The sequence below is a fragment of the Accipiter gentilis genome, chromosome 14 (genome assembly GCF_929443795.1).
Source record: "Accipiter gentilis chromosome 14, bAccGen1.1, whole genome shotgun sequence".
NCBI classification, from domain to species: domain Eukaryota; kingdom Metazoa; phylum Chordata; class Aves; order Accipitriformes; family Accipitridae; genus Astur; species Astur gentilis.
Window position 1 is genome coordinate 930,422 of NC_064893.1, and position 17,239 is coordinate 947,660.

At 40.7% G+C, this 17,239-nt stretch overlaps 2 protein-coding genes across 6 annotated transcripts in view; both read right to left on the reverse strand.

Annotated features, from left to right (window-relative positions):
- TCAIM (T cell activation inhibitor, mitochondrial) overlaps window positions 1–4,202 on the reverse strand; it is a 30,348-nt gene extending 26,146 nt beyond the window's left edge. For 4 of the 5 annotated variants that reach the window (XR_007508100.1, XM_049816695.1, XM_049816697.1 and 1 more), the window contains exons 1-2: window positions 4,000–4,202; window positions 1,553–1,628 (exon numbers count right to left, since the gene is read on the reverse strand). Coding sequence is in view for 3 of the 5 variants with exons in the window: in XM_049816695.1 (XP_049672652.1) it covers window positions 1,553–1,581 (29 nt within the window). In the remaining 2 variants the exon portion in view is untranslated. The remainder of the gene's footprint in view (window positions 1–1,552; window positions 1,629–3,999) is intronic. The other variant, XM_049816694.1, reaches the window with a different exon arrangement.
- A 2,425-nt stretch (window positions 4,203–6,627) lies between these two features.
- Window positions 6,628–17,239, reverse strand: part of TOPAZ1 (testis and ovary specific TOPAZ 1) — a 43,037-nt gene continuing 32,425 nt past the window's right edge. Inside the window, exons 16-21 of the mRNA XM_049816592.1 lie at window positions 14,799–14,964; window positions 13,781–13,945; window positions 12,477–12,680; window positions 11,198–11,381; window positions 9,744–9,939; window positions 6,628–7,099 (exon numbers count right to left, since the gene is read on the reverse strand). Coding sequence (XP_049672549.1) covers window positions 7,037–7,099; window positions 9,744–9,939; window positions 11,198–11,381; window positions 12,477–12,680; window positions 13,781–13,945; window positions 14,799–14,964 — 978 coding nt within the window. The 3' untranslated portion in view covers window positions 6,628–7,036. The remainder of the gene's footprint in view (window positions 7,100–9,743; window positions 9,940–11,197; window positions 11,382–12,476; window positions 12,681–13,780; window positions 13,946–14,798; window positions 14,965–17,239) is intronic.

The following is a 17,239-nucleotide window of genomic DNA, read 5'->3' on the forward strand; positions in this document are numbered from 1 at the left end:
CTGAAGACTACTTATCTCTATAGCCCATGATCCTACTCAAAATAGCAGGAAACAGTGAAGTACCACAGCAATATCATGTTTTTATGGAGAGCAAAAGCTCTCAATGACAAGAAAATGCCAGAGTTGCTCAGTGACACGTGAAAACACCCTCTACCTGACCTGGTAAGAAAGGAAGGAAAGCACACTGGATAAAAGTCCACTTGGTCATATGGTATACCATTTTGGATCTAGAAACACCAAAAGAATTGTCTTGCTGAAAAAAAAAAAAAAAAAGCAGAAATTTTCTTCCTCCCCCTTTTTTTTAGCAAGTGGAAACAAAGCAGTGAAAAAGAAAAAAATTCTTTCCAACAAAGGAAAAAAAAAAAAGTAAATTAATCAGCTACCTATCTGATAGCAGTTTTGACAAACAGCCTTGCAAGAAACCCACATCCTTCTAGACCCAGCTGCCAGGAGGAAATAAGGAGCACAGTTCTCTCTTCCCCTTATTCGTACACCATTTCCCACATACACTCGAGCTACATTATTGCATGCCGTTTCCAGTAGTTAGGAAAAAAAGTTCCAACATACCTGGAAACTATTAAGCATACTTCCAAGTTTATTAATCATAAACTTCCATCTGGTATTCTACAAGAAAAACGGCCAAGTATGGTTAACTTTAGTTCCCTTGTTTTGTATCTAAACAACACTGTCATGCTAGTAGGAAGGCTGAGGATTCCAGCCAAAAGTCTATTTTGAACTTGCTTAAAAGAGAAATGCTCAAAGGCCAAAATTAGTCTGCGTGACAGAAGGAAGAATTCATTCACTGAAGGTGAAAGACAGAACTCTGAGGCATCCTTCAAGTGACAAAATAAATTAATTAAAATGAATTTAGAGAGAGAAAATGCAAGAAAGATGCTTATGGCTTCACTCACAAGGAGCAAGGATTGTTCTGAGAGCTTCATTCAGATCTGAAGAGCAGAGAAAGGCTTCGTGTTAAAATCAAGGTCATAACCACTTTGAGGGCAGCCGTCTCCACTTCATGAAAGATAGGAAACACAATCTCCACTAGAACACATTATACAACAGTACTCTAGGACTGATTTAATTTATTGATTAAATAATTCCCTTCAGCTTTCTTTTTACTTTTTCTTCCGTTATCTCTGAAGTTTAACTTTTTGGCTTATAGCTTTGACACTGAAAAGCTTTGTTAAATTAAGCTCATTATTACAGATATATTCACTCATTTTGAAACACTGAGCTTTAATAACTCAATAATGCAGTAATATATTGGACACCATATTCAGATTTAGACTACCACTCTCTCGCAATTAAGCTATTTTAAACCCCTTGTTTTGTCGAGAGCTTTTTTTAGTGTCTCACTCGCGGACAGGCATATGGCTTTTGGGGATTTTCAACTGTGGATGCTTTGTTGAAAGCTTCAAGCTGTAAAGATGAGAAAGCCAAAGAAATAAGCATTAAATAAAAAAAACGGAACCAGTTTTACATATATGCGAGTCATAAGCAAACACTTAAACACACGCTAAAGGTAAATGAGGTCAGCAACATGCCATACCTTCGCACGGCTCTCAAGCAGCAAAACATTTCAGCAACTCAATGGTCAAGCCAACTTTCAGCCATCCACTAACTCACTTAAAAAAAGAAAAAAATATCCTGTTTAGTAAGGGACACAAGTATTTTCCCCTGTTACTTATCAGTGCATTCTCTAAATCCTAGGTGGTAACTTTTAAAGTCACAACTGTAATATAAAATTGAGAAATCACATATAAAACCTAAAGCTTTGCACAAGAATGTTTTCAGTTTCCTCTACTAACAGTGAGTCTTACAAACATTAATAGTTGTTATCATATTTTGATTTGAAGATGAAGATATTAGAAAAAAACCTAAGAAATTATTTATTGAAAATGTTTCCTGCTCTTCCCCATGTTCAGTTTTTGTCTTGAAGTATAGAAACAAAAAATTAGAAGCTTTCTTTAAGCATTAACACATACCAGCTTGTGGAATTCCACAGAAACTTTTACTCTGCTATGTCAAAAACTTTCAAACAAATGATAATACTTTAAAATTTATGTGCCAACTATTTCATGCGGGCACGATATAAAACCAAAGGGAAAGACGCTGTCATACAACAATGCCCAAAATCTTTTATCAAAAGTTTGCGGGCATTCATAAAAATAAATTAGCAATTTTTAACAGTAACTTCTGCACTATGCAACTATAATTGAGAGTTTTCCAACAGGAGATAAACCACTTGGCACATCAGAGTGCAAACATATACCTAATTAATTGGGATTATGAGGGAAGGTCCCTATTCCTCATATGTTTTCATGCACTTTTAAAAAAATATATTTTTCTTTGCACTTTTCAAGATAACATGTTCCCACTAAGTATGCCATTTTAAAGCACCTGGGATGAGCACTTATCAGAGAAATACCATCCCTGTTCCAATACAGCATGATAGTTCCTATGACTATTTTGCAAAACACTGGACATTTTAGAAGTACATCTTACGAATACAAATATACTTAACTAAGAACCTAACTTGTTTACCAAATATTTCACTAGAGGCCAATAGGGTGAGAAAAAGATATGCTGAGCTAAAATATCCCCAAAATACTTTATAATTCTTGTCTTCTGATTTTCAACTGGGTGTGAGCAAAACAGTAGTAATTTCGCTTTTAGTGTCCCTAACAACAATCCTAATCATAAACTATCTTAAATACATTAACAAGCTCTCTGGCAATAAAACAGTTTTCTCTCTCTGTAGTTTTAGCTTCAGGGATTTGGACAGAGGATGGAAAAACCCAACAGTCTCACTAATCTGTGGTGACACTTTATATAACCAGACAAAAGCATCATTGTTTCTTGTTTTAAAAGGTCTACGAACCTCTTAGAAATTGTTACATTGCTTAGTTAAAAAATAAAATCTCCTGGTTTTAAGTTTCACCTACACCCCACCTCAAAGACACGCTTGCTAACACAAAACAAAATATTAATTACATTGCAGTCATTTTGCAAAAGCCTTTGGAAACATGACATTGAATACTGCTACCTCACCACTTGGGCCGACATTATGATCTATTTCAGGTGTTTACCTAGGCTCGACCCCTAAGGTAGGATGCAGAAAGCAGAATGAAAACAAACAAGATGACAATGCCCAGAAAATAAACCTGGGTGAAACCGGTTCACTCACTGCTGGAAAGAAAATGAGCTCTAGTGACCCAACCACTAACAGTTTTAACGATTTAGAGCAGACCCCTGAGAGAATTCACTTCAGAAGTCACTACAGGTAAGTAAGGTCTGTCCCGTAGCTCCACAGCGGCACAGCCGCTCGTGATGTGTGTCACGGCCCCCCCTCACTCCCCCCTGCCATTAAGAAGGCGCGGAATAACGGGCAACCCCGCCCGCCGGCAGCACCTCTCGGGCACGTCGATGCTGACCCTGCGTCTCGGGACTCGGCTACCGGAGAACGACGGCGCCCCGGCGGCGACGGGCGCTCGGATGAGCTGGCGCCTGCCACGCCGCCTCCCTAAGGCGGCCTACGGAGACTCCGCCACCGGAGGAGCCGAGCGAGGCGGCCCCGCCGGACACCTGCCAGGCCCGCCCCGCCGCCGCCGCCGCCGCCGCTGCTGCTGCGGACGGCCGCCCCGCCCGTGCCCGCGCGCACGGAGCCGCCGCCGCCGCGCGCGCTCCGTCGCGGGCAGCCTCCGCCAGAGCTGCGGCGGGCAGCTGCCCCTCGCCCGGCCCCCGGCCCGCCGGCGCCGGGAGCGGCAGAGCCCGGCCCGGTTTCAGCGCAGAACACCCGCTCCCCCTCCGCCCCCGCCGCCTCTCTACGCCTGGGCTCGGCCTCGCACCGTCCTCCGACGCTGGCGAGGCCGAGCCGCCCCTCCGCGCAGGAGAGGAGCGGCGGGGTCGCGCCACCGCCTCCTCCCCAACGTGTCCCTCACTCGCGGAGGAGCCCGACACCCCCGGCCCGGCCCGGCCCGGCCCCATCCCGCTTACCGCCACGGCCGGACGGCGCCCGCCGGGGCTCGGCCCCCATCGCCTGGCGCAGCCACCCCCGCCGACGGCCCCAGAGACTGCGGGAGGGGGGGGGGGGGATTCCCGCCGGGGGCGGGGCCGAGGGCGACGGGGACAGCGCGCGCCTGCGCTCCCGGCCCCGCCGGTTTCTCCGCGAGCTCCGCCGCTGCCTCCCCGCGCCCCGCCCCCGGCGCTCACGTGGCGGCCGCGCCCCCCCCCCTCCCCCCGCGCAGGCGCAGTCGGCCGCCGCCAGCAGGCCGTTCCTCGGGGCCGCGGACGGCCGCCCCTCCCCCTCCCCGGGGGGGCGCTCCGGGGCGGGGTGGGGGCCCGCGGCCGTGCGAGCGGCTTCGTAGGTGTTACGCGCCGGGGAGCGGCGGATTAGGTGAGACAAACCCGTAATAGCTATGGATGTCATGCTTGAGGTGTTGCTGCTGCCCGTGGCTGCGCAGCGCACCCCATCTGGCGAAGCGGCACGGTGGCACCGCGGGAGGCCTGTGACACACGACGGGGAGAAGCGGTCCCTTCTCCTCCAGTATGTCCGCAGTCGCTACTCGGGGACACGGGAGGGCAACGCCTCGCACAAGAAATCCCTGCTTTTTGGCAAAGAGGGTGGAAGGGGTTTCTCCAAACGCTAGCACGTTTCCTTTGTTCTGCAGAAAAGAAAAGAAACATGCGAAGAACCAACCGTGAGCTCCGCAGTCCCAAGGGGAAAAGCAAACGCTGTTTTCCTGCAGTTGCAAACGGTCGATGGACGCGTACATTTGTACGTCTGTTTTTCTTCCAAGGTAGTCGGTGTCAAGGAGCAGCTGATGCAGAGACGTGCAACGTCAGAGCAAAAACGTCTATTGCTGATCGAGTTTCAGAACAAAGGGAGACTGTTAGGGATTGGAGTTATTTGCATACAGTTTATTGCATTTCCAGGCAGAAAAGGTTAACAAGAGGACTGACATGGTTTAGCATCTGTAGCTCAGTGGAGCTTTAAATCAACGCTCTCACAGCCCTTGGGGGATTTGCATAATTTCCATAATGTGCAGCATGTTTTTCGCTTCCCAATAGAAACCATCAGTTATGTAAGCAAATTGGTTGCATAATTATGCAGATGGAAAAATAAATTTAATTGATTCAATAGAAAAGCATGCTGTTCATTTCACCTGGGATTTCTTTTAACTGTGAGGAATAAAATAAATTGGGAGAGGTAATCAGCAGGTGACACTGCCAGATACCAGCTCCACTGCATCAGGTATGTATTTTGAGACAAAGCCAGAGCACCACCACCACCCCCCCCCCACCCCCTCCAAGCACAGGAATGAATTCCTGCTTTTTAGCTAAAGGTCTCAAAACTTACTGTTCATGATTATCACCGTAGTGTTCCATGGAAGTAGTGTTGTGGCTTTATCTGGTCTCATTATTCCTTATCAGTTCCCAGAATACATCCCACTGGCTGAGCAAGAGCGGCACAGACACTTCCGAATGGAAAGCTTGTTTTATACCAGATAAAATTAACATCTGAAAAAGTTTGTATTTTGACTACCTCTTGTCCCCTAACAGAAGGAGAATTTTAAGCATCACAATACAGTTGCTACAAGCGGCGACAGCCATTTTCTCCTTGCTCCCTTGTTTCGGTTCTGGTCCTTGGTCTGAAGATGGTCAAAAAGTGGTATCAGTTCCTCCAGTCCCAGCACACTCAATGGCACAGGAGCTCTGAGGCCAGTGATGTCAGCATTAATTTTTGATACTACTCACCATACTAGTCATTTTAGAAAAGGGTTATGCAGAAGGGGTTAAGACTGAAAAACGTAGACCTGGGATTTGCAAAAAAACCCACCTCCACAAAGATGCAAGATGCATCTGGAGAATGAAAGGACAGAAATGTGAACTAGTAATTGCTCTTAATGTGGCCATATTTTACTAAGCTGAGGAGCATGGCATTAACATTTTGGTAATTAAAAGTTTGATTACTACACCAGGGACATGTAATTTTACTACTTCTCCTTATGTGAAACTCTCACTAGCATCCACTACAGTTCTTCAGTGAATTGAGCACAGCCCATAGGCCTAGCTGTAGCCTCCACTCGAGTTTGTAGTTAAAACTGGAAGCTGGCCACTTCCACAGCTGGGAGTGTCAGTCCAATTTATTCGTAAGCATTTGCTACATTATGTGCTATGGCGTGGTGAAAAACTGCGTAGTCTGACTGATTTCACACATTCTTAACCTCCTTGTGCAGCACACCATGCTCTAGATTCTTATAGCAGTTATGAGATACTGAACGCTCCGTGTCTACTTTCCCATTTGCCTATCCTCCTGCATACCTAAGAATATTAATTACAGGGATCTGAACAGAATTAAATAATTTAATGACAATAATGACTCACAGATACTTTGGATACTTCATATAAAGAATAAAAAACATTTATTAACATCTTAACAACTCCTCCAGAATGATCCCCCCAATTGCTCTTTATAAAACATTGTAAAACTACCAAGCTCTATTTCCAGCTTCTCACTTCTGTTCCTGATGTGGGTTAAGGAACTCTCAAAACTTTCAATGCTTTGAAATAGATTTGTGCTACATCTTCCCAACAACATTATTCTGTTTTAGTTACAAGAGACTGTCCATACCTAACAAAAGTAATCTTCCAAGAGCATACCTTGTACTCAGTGAAAACTGAAGAAAGATTTTCACAAAGGGAATTTCTCATGCATCTAACAACATACTAAAGGAACACAGCATTGTCTAAACCTAGCTACTCAGCGCAGCACAGGAAAGCAGGAAGGTTTTTTTGCACATTTTTCTGCCTCTCTCTGCAAACAGGTAAACATACATTTTATTTCCTATATGAAAAATTAAATATATCAAACGAGTTGCTTAATCTCAAACACAGAAGTTCTTTCAGCTACTAAGAAACAGTAACTTACACGTGGGGAAAAGCAAAAATATGGATATTGTCTACTGAGTGGCTGGCTCTGCAAAACTGCATGGTCTCTGTTGTACTTAACTTTATCCTTTGGAACATTTTTTCATTTTTCCAGGCTCATTCCCATTTCATATTGGAGTTTTGTCCTGTTTAGCACATGGAATTTCTGTCACCAAAATGGTACTCAGGATGTTGCTTGAGAAACCTTTTTGGCATTTTGATACACATCAAAATGACCAGATTTGTGTGGTATTTCAAGTGGACCCAGACAGTACAAAAATGTGAAATACAGGACTTAACAGTCAAGTTGTTTAAATTGCCTGCTGGTTTATCATGGTGATAGGGAGAAACACTGTATTGATGGAAACACCAGATGCACCAGTTGTAACAAAACTTCTGAGCAATGATGTGGGGAGTTTGCTTTGCTCGTTAATATAAACCATGAGTAAGACTGCATCCTATCAGCTGAAGATGATACTCAGGACATGGAGCCAAAACATTGCACAACTTTTACACAGTTCCAAGTTAAGCTAGAAGGTCAATGATTAACCTCTGTCTGCAAAATAAAGCAACATTTCGGATTTTTTTTCTGGGGATGATCTAAGTGAAAATTCAAGGTTGCTTATAATGAAAAAAATGATGCTGTCTCTAGAACATCCCAAGCTTTGAAGCCATACAGATTACTAAGAGAATTTTGTCCTTCTGTGTCTCTCAAACACAGTATTAGCCACATCTGGTACCGCTTACAGAAATGTGGGATTTAGCTGAGGTTCAGATAGCCTCTGTCTAATTCCAAGGGAGATTAAGCTACAAAGGATCTTACAAGAAGTAATTAGCAAAAATGACTTGGTTTCTCACTGCCAGTTTCAGTTTGTTGAAATCTTCCAAAATTGCTCTTGCCACTAATGCTGGAGTGGCTGGAAGAATATCAGTTTAGATCCCTCATTTGAAACCTGATCACTTCTTATCCAGGCTTTCAGCTACTGGGTTTGACCAGGTGGATAGCCGTACAAATGACAGAGCCATCTCGGTGAATACCAGTGGTGGAACCCGAAGTCTCTTTGAACTAGTCCCTACTGTTCTTTAAGAGAAATTTTGAGGTAAAGGGATTTTAAAGAAATGCCATCTGATTGTTGGTACAGAATCTGCCATTTTTTAGAAGGAAAGCAGATGAGATCCCTACAGAAGAATGATACCCTGTGAAAACACAAGAGCCTGTATCCTTGCATTTTTCTGCACAGGTGGCACGGGAGGAAGGCAGTGATTGTGGTGGTCATCAGATTCAATCCTCTCTCTTCCAGTAGCAACTCCCAGACAGACTGGATGAACAGTGGTATTGAAAAGGGTCAGAATCTGACCCTGAAGAGGGTCAGGAATGTAGTAACTGTCGATCAGATTAATGACATCAGATTAATGGCATGAACCTCAAGACTGGAGTGGCAACCCCGCCAAACAAAAAAAACCACCGACACCCCTCCAAAACCCTCCACAACCATCCAGCACTAAGATCATGATGGCTTCCATGATTCATGGATGGATTCCATGATGGCACAAAGGACACCTGCAATAATGCTGCTGGAACTGGGAAGACACTCATGCTGCCAGAAAGGAGGGAAAGATTTTTCAAACATTGAGGGCTAATGCCACCATCTTGATCTCACTTATGATGGAACAGCCTTAAAAAAACCATAAACTACTATACCCAAGAGAGCAGGAATTTTTAGCACAAAAGGCTCTGAAGCAGATGCAGAACAGGGCAAAAGAGCTGTATTATTGGCACATTTGTGATGGTACTGGACATCTAAACTAACACTACTGAAGTGGGGAGCTCAGGCAAGTATCAGCTTTGACAAGAGGTCTCACTGATTTGCCATGAGAGTTTTCTGATATGAAATGTTTCGTTCTTACTCAGGCTGCAGATCAGTAGATGAAGTGTGATTTAAGCAATTCATACTCTGATTCAGCATTTGCAGGTGGGAAAAAGAATTCCTGAAGAACCAGGAATGCTAGAACCAGCTTGCTAGAAGCCTCCAGCTCATCATGCAGTTGGCAGAAACTAAAAAATGGGGCAAAACCACTTCCCTCCAAGAGCAGAATCAAAGGCAAAAGCAAGTTCTCCTTTTCAGTGGGACTATGCATATATACAAATATGAAATCATATACAAGTTATTATCAAAACACAACTAAACCTTCAGCTGTGGGCAACTTGTGTAGACCCTCTCAGTTCTGTAAAGGAAGGTATCCTAAGTCAGGCACATCTCAAGTGATTTTGAAGTTATTTTATTCTCCGTGCTTTTTACTGGGGTTTTGGAGTAAGGAAATTAAGATCTAAGGGGCACACAGATGGGACAATACCCTCACAAGATATTGTGAGGAAGACAAAAGGAAACATTAATTCTACAAACTATGAAGCAATGTGGAAAATGTCTCACTCAAGAACAGTAGGTACACTCAGTCAATGCACTTATATCACCTGCTGGGAGAAGAGTAACAGTGCTAGATTCTCTGAAAAAAGGAGAATGTAGGTTCTGAGGCTGCAGCTTCCTCATTATCTAATGATGCCATTACAAAACATCTATGTAAGTCAGTGTGACAATCTACATAGTTAGGGAAAAAAAAGACTCTTTCTGTGCTACTATCTGCATCATCATCAATGTAAGTATTGATAAAACCCCCTGAGTTTGAAGTCTCAAGTTATCGGTAAGGCACAGTCTGAACACAGTGGGAACTGCCTTTATTATTTTCAACAATAATCCCTTTAAACATTAGAAACCAAAAGTCTTTACAATTGACTGCTGAAACAGCCAGACCTTCCCAGCCCATTTCATATTCTCCTGAAGCCATTTTAGAGCAGATGTAAGCTCCAGGCTGTAAACTTCTTCCATATTGACATTCATTGTCATATGCTTAAGAAAAAGCTTTGGATCAGATAAACGAGCAGCCAGGATCAGTCTCTCCACTGCTGCTTGATAGACACTGTTATTCTGAACTGTCTGATCTTCACATCTGTAAGTGAATTTTCACAAATACAAAATTAGATACCATACAGGCCCTGTGTCGCTTGCCTGACACTTTATACTGGCAACAAGATTACAAAAACATTAAAATAGTGCCTTGTGTTCACTTCACTTATAATAGATTATGTTAATTTCTAGACAAATTTTAGCTGATTATTCTGAAGAATTAAAAAGTTAGAAAAAGTGTATGTTTAACATACTTTATGGTAATGAAAAGTAATAGGACTTAATGCCAGTGCAAAGTAGGTCTGCAATATTCACAGCACGCTTCATGAAGAAATGTTCAACTCTGGGCTGGAAAATTCAGTAAAAGAATGTAAACCATTTTATGAACGGGATATAGCAAGAATTCTTATACATGCTTGAATCCAAAAGGATTACTCATTTTTGGCATGTAATCACTTTTGGAATAAGTATGTGACTAAGTGACATGTCTATGTTTTTGCAAGAGCAGAACTTATTCTCTGAGCAAACAAGCAGAGGTACAATACCATACACATGAAAACAAGAGATAAAAACCTTCTCATTTATCTAAAGAACAAAATTACGAGATGTATTCCTTGGGAAGGGTAGAGGGGAAGGAAGACAGAGTACTCAAGTTTGAGATGCCCCTGTTCATCCTTCTTAACAAATGTAGCTTTTCTATGCAGGTTCATATTTTGATGCTGAGCCACTCAATAGGGTCTTGAAAAATAAATTTTAGGTATAATCTAGTGACAGTGGTTGGTTTACGGACAAAAGGAAAAATCAACAAAACACATTTTTATCTGAAGGTGTTAAGTCTCACAGAGAGGGGAAAACAAATTTAATATTGAGATAGCCCCTATAAAGAGAATCATGCACCTCCCAAAAAACAGCCAAGAAATGTTGCTTTTTGAAAGGAGTAACATTTTGGCTGTGCCCTTCTACTCCACTGCTTAACTGCAACACCACAAGAATCTAAACACCAAGATACCAAGCTATCCTGGTTTTGAAAATACAGTACACTCTTAGTGTGGTAGACATGTTCAGTTAGGAAACACAGGCCAATATCACTCTGGAACAATTAAATTTCTGCTACGCACATGTAAAAATAATAATAATAAAACCCCAAACATGTATTGTGCTATAACCAGTTTAGAAACAAAGATTAAAAACAAGTTTAAAACCAAGCATTCTCTTTCCCAGCCAATGGAAAATAATATCTCTCATTAATTACATGATCACATGGATAATACAATAAAAATGGTACATATCTGACAACAAACCTTTTCAGTATTATTTGAAGAGTTTGAGTAGTAGCCATCGGACTTTGAATATCACTGGCATTTGAAACAAGGAACATTTCAATGGCCAACAGCATCTCAACCTCAGACAAGTAAGACGGAATTGTCAAAAGTTTGTGATATAAATTTCCTTGCAGTGGTGGGTAGCAACCCAATGATAAAGCACCTGAGAGTAAATGCAGAAATGTAGGGAGTTAGGATTACCAATACTGAACATATATCTGTTTTCTTCAGTATGTGGCTAAGAATGTGGGGGAAAAAAACCCCAAACTCTTAATGGATTTTACTCTTTCACCTGTGAAATGGCCTGATTTGAGAACACAGAAAATAGTATTCACTCACAATATGCACTGTTGTAAAATGTTATTTTTATCAATGAGTATTATCGATGATGATTAAAAAGTTCTGTCAGAAATCTGTGGACTCCAGGTGCGTAATAACGCCACGTACAATTTAGGACATGTCAGAAAAAAAACTTTGTTAACTATGATCACAGTGAGAGGACATTTGAACACCATCTCCCCCTTTGCTCCCCCGTCTTCTGCCAGGTGATCCCAGAGACTCAACCTATATAGCATTTCAGAAAAAAAAAAAAAAAAGAGGTAAGGAAAAACAATCATTTCAATGTTAACAGAACCAAGTGTCCATCCCAGGGAGGGGTAGACTCCTTAAGTAGCTTGCTAACCGCCACAATTCTAAGATGGAATCAAACAGTAAATACTGTGACAATATGGAGAAATGGCTCTTGGTGGATCCTATCAGAGTGGCACACCTGGTATTATCTTAGCTCAGAAGTGTGGAGTTGTAAGCAATCACAGACTGTTAGCTTTTAGTTGAAAAGAATTTTCTTTTAGTTAGGATAAACTTCTTAGCCAGACCTCTGAAATCTTAAATTTTAGTAATTTTACCACCATAGCTCTAAAAGAAGTATAAAGAAATCTAATTTGCCTCGATGAAAAAGTGAAGATGATGCACTTTTTAACCATTTCAGGGTTCACATTTTTGAAATTCTGAAATTTAATGTAAAAAAATTTTATCAGAATTTATTTCATGCCAGGTAGTATGCACTGATTCATATTTTCCACTGTCACTATTTCCCAATAAACATTTTAGTTACAAATAAATTCCTGCTAGTGGCCCAGAAAGTACTGTTTTCTTTTTACAAAGTACACTCTTACCCATTTCTCCTCAACATACCGAGCTGTTATGAGCATATGTTATTCAAAGATAAGGGAAGGATATTGTTTAAGAAGGAACTTACTTTTGTAATAGGTCCTAGCTTTAGACCACAAAGAACTTCTTCCCAAAGCTGTGATTAATCCTCTGAGTAAAAAAAAGTCAATAGCTATGTTTTTTGAAAGCATGAAGTCTACTGCACAAGATGAGACCCCAAGGTTCTTACTCTCAAAACAGGCATTTATCAGCTTGTTAAAAAGGCAGCTGTAGTGAGAAACATCTACAGTATCTGAAATGAAATGAAGAATATTAACTCCTAAATTAAGTCAAATGCAAATCTAATTGAAGAATCACTTCTCAATCAATACCTAAATCAGGGCTCTTGCTTCTATTAGCAAAATGGAACAAGGTTGAGATAACTTATGATAATGCTTTATTCATCAAAAGTCTTTTCATACAGTTAGTTCATTCACTAATGTTCTAGTGAAACTCTAGTTCTAGAAACTAATGTTTCACTTTTAGTTGTGAAAGTGAAGTGTTAAGGTCCAAGTAGTAATTTGCTGCCCAAACCAACAAGATCAGATAAAAACATATTCACTTGCTCAAGCCTATAAATACAATCTTCACCTGATCTCTCAGACTTAAAATTTGCACCAATCAGAATCAACTTGGTGCTTCAAGTTCTGCTTCTACCCTAACTTTGAACTATCCACTTCCTCTCAACCGTCCCCTGCTTGGCAGGACTGAGCAGTCTTGTATCTACTTCATGACCCAAAGGACTAGATCCTTTTAGAATTCTCTAAGTAGATGGTCCTCCAACTAAGCTCTCCTAACCTACCTAAAAGCACACACTGGCAATAGGACTGAGACCTACATACAGGAATCTGCTGCTGTTTCCTCAGTGGAGCATAAGTAACTACGCATCTCATCTTGGAAATACACATCCAAAATTTGTCAGGTAAATTGAACCAAAAAGAGCACTCAGTTCTTAACATGGTACGTAAAAGAAGCTTCGGTTAGCTAGCTCAGTTATAGAAAGCAACACATTCATCTGAAGTTAAGATAAAATTAATTGCCCCGATGATATCCCTATTTTATCTTATTGTATAGAGTATGTATGATTCTTAAAAATTTAGTGGGTCTTTCCTGTTGCCCTGTCTAACTGAGCCAACCAGAAGAGGATACGTGTATAAACTCTGTGTGTGTGCATGTACGTGCATGTGTGTGCGTCAATACATATTTTATTTGACACTACACTCTGGAAAAAAAATGGGCTTGTCTAAAACCATCTTACTTCTTCAACAAATTTTAGCCAGAAAACAAAATGAACAGTACAGAATCATCTGTTACATTTTTAGCTCTTAACACAGTACCTTTTTCTTTACTTACCAGAATGATTTTGAAAACCTGGCAAGTTCTGCAGAACTTCAAATGCCTGCCTGTATAAACTCTTCCTCAAGTAGTTGTGCACTAGTGTGGATAACAGATTATGTCGACTGAGGATGTCCATTTTATCACAGGGCCACGATGGTGCATTTGTGGTCCACTCTGACTCTGTGGCAAACAACAGTGCAGCATTAGTTCTATGAACTGAAACTGCTGGATGCTGAGACTTTTGGCCATTGAGAATATACTGCAAACTGTAGCAGAAAACAAATTTCAGAATTTCACAGAAAATGCAGTTCTAGTTGTTAATTCATTCCTTATCACCAATACTTCTCTGATGGATTCTCTGAACCTTTATATAGTAAATAACCCCTTTTATTAACTATCATAGTAGTAAAATGGACTATCACTGGTATATGTATGTATAAATATGTATATATCTATGTACATATATGAACTTGAATAGGTAATTTTAGATCCTCAGTATTACTTTGTAGAACGCCTTCTATTGTTGTTTATACTTCTGAGTTTCTTCTCGTTTCAGCAGATCAGAATTCCAAAAAGCCAGTAATTACATGTTATTTAATTGCAGAAATATGGTACTATTCTAAAGCTATTTTACTAAATGTGGATACTGTGAGGGGTAAAGAAACACTGCATTGACCCAAGCCTGAAATTTTTTTGACACTGTCACCTGGCTCAAAGGAAATCTACATGGGGCAGGGTCACTTTCCGTGCTGCACCCCTGCCTTTTTATGGCAGGCTTTTGAGTAGAATGGTGTTGATGGCGGACTACTGTGAAAACTTTCCTGAAAAAAATTTAGTATTAGTCATAATATTTCTTACACATATCAAGAATAATACTAACCAGTAAGATGGATCACATTTTATTTTTGTTGTCCCAGCGTCATTAACTTTATTTAATAACATAGACCAGCTTGTGACTTTTATCTGAAATCTGTCATACGTGGGGACTGTTCAAATTTAAGTCAAAACTTAGTTTTTTATAAGACAAACTTACCTCTTAATACCCATGTCGCTCCATTCAAACTTCCAGTTTTAAGAAAAATTTCTGCAGCTTTATTAACAATTTGACATCTTGATGCTAACCTCTCTGCACCTATAAGTCCTTTCAAGACTGTAAAATGTATCTGTAACTCATGTAATTTATCCAAAACCTTCCTTCCCTAGCATAAGCAGGAGAAGGGAAAGGGGGAAGGTCAGAGAAAACAATGACATCAGTGAACACAGTATATTTACACAAAATAAGCAGATTTAATTCAATGATACAGATTTATAGGCATCAGTTTAGTTATCCAAACTAAGTCGAGAAAAAAAAAGTGTAGGCAAAAAACCCCCACCAACCCACTGTCAAACAGTTCCCAGCACACTATTCCCCATAACATTATTTCTACTATATAATGTTCCTATACGGTATTTTTAAGATACTTTGTAATTAATTTATATTTGCTTACTTTACTAAATTTTTAGTCTTTTGATTCCATTCAGCACTACACAACCTATAAAATTCCAATCATACAGAGAGCTTTCATTTTGCAGCAGAGGCATAATCATTAAACTGAAATAATTACTCCAACATAAGTCAAAAAAACCAGATAGTTGTACCCAGCAGGACAGTAAGATGAAAAAAGTTGGGCCTATCTGGCCAACAGGATAACAACCAACATCTTTATCATATTCCAGGTTGATATTTAGACTGGTTTCCTACAGAAGCTTCTTCTTAACAACTTTTTGGTTGGCCTTTTCAGTCAAAGATGGAAGAAAGGTAGCAGTCTCAAAGATAATTAAGATCTGACCAATCTAGAAAAGATGATTGCGTCAAGGTGAGATATCAAATTAATGTCCCCAGTAAGGCAAGGACAGGCAGGATTCACCCCTTGTCCTGTCTGGCTGCATGTTGCTGGTGAAGCAACACAAACAAAACTCCAAACTAGACATGTTTCAGTTCTTGCTTAGTGGGTGCATCAATGAGGCTTACTAAAAATTGCGGTCATGTGTGTGCACACATCGTGGTGGCGCAACAAGGGTTGTGGAGGTAGAGGGAAAGGGAGGTTTAGGAGAACAGAGAAGTTGACAGAAAATGAAACTCACTTATTAGGAAGCTCGTTTTTTGAATATGCTTTATGAATATGCAGATACATACTGTGGACTGACATATGCTCAAAACTGGAGACTTGAAGGCCTACAGGTATCTGCAATGGTTTATCTCAGCATAACCCATAAAAGAATACTAACTACATCATTGCAGTTAACATTTAAGGTGTAAAGAACCCATTCAACTGTACATGTGTGTGGTTGAAGGGGAAAAATATACACCAGAGACTCAGGCGAAACTTTGACAGCAAAACAGATACTTGAAGTCTAAGTGCAAACCAGAAACAAAATACAAAATTAAGGAGGATCTGCATCTATTCTATCCTTCTAGCAAAAGGAAGGGCTACTAAGTGGGTCTTTATAGAAAGATGGAAAGCATGCAGCTATAAACACACATGATCTAAAGGAAGGGCACCCAATTAAAATGCAGTTGTGGAATGAGATCCTTAATTGGACAAGAACCTCTGACCAGTCCTCTGAAAATAAGGTTGGGTAAAAATAAACCGTAGCAAAGTTCTTCAAGATAGGAAATATTAGAAATAGGAAGTGGATGAAATAGTTGTCAAAGGAGCGTTAATGTTGCAGGATTCTCTACAAGTAAATATCCAGAAAGTAGACTAGTGTTGCTTGAAGAGCTGTCTTCATGGAAGACCTATTAGCATGTTTCAAATTTGCATGTTTATTCGAAGTACATCTGTTTTATGAACTTTCCTTAGCTCTTACAAAGAATAGTCTCTTTAGGACCAAGAAGCATATGTATTTTACCCCTGAGAACCACCAAGCATCAAAGCTATGTGCTAAAGAAGTTTAATGTTCACACAGGGAAAGTGATCTGAAAAGCACATCTAGAGCTTTAGGCAGTCCAACACATTCGTGAAATGGTATAGGGCATGTCCTAAAGACAAAATTACTTCGGGCACAGCAGGAAGAACAAATCCATCACTATTTTATCTTCTGGACCACTTTTTGGAAGAAATAAGACATGGGATCAAGCAGATAATTAGCCCATAATCACAGGATTAGGGACTTACCCAATACATATAATGGAGTGATGCTGGTTGCAGAGAAGTAGGAATGACCATTCTAGTTCATCCCTGAAGCAGAGATCAATTTGGGATCTGCCAGTTCTGATAAAAATCATTCAGAGCACAGCCTCATTCACACTCCCATATGGTCAACATAGGTTGTCTACAAGGCTATTTGAGGATCTTGGTGAGCAGTCTGTTGAGAGGTGGGTCTGATACCTAACACAACATTCTCAAAGCAATGATCTTTTGCTCTAGACATGAAAAAAAATCAGAGTATCGTAAGAACTGTGTACTCTTAGTAACTCTTGTTATACAAGGG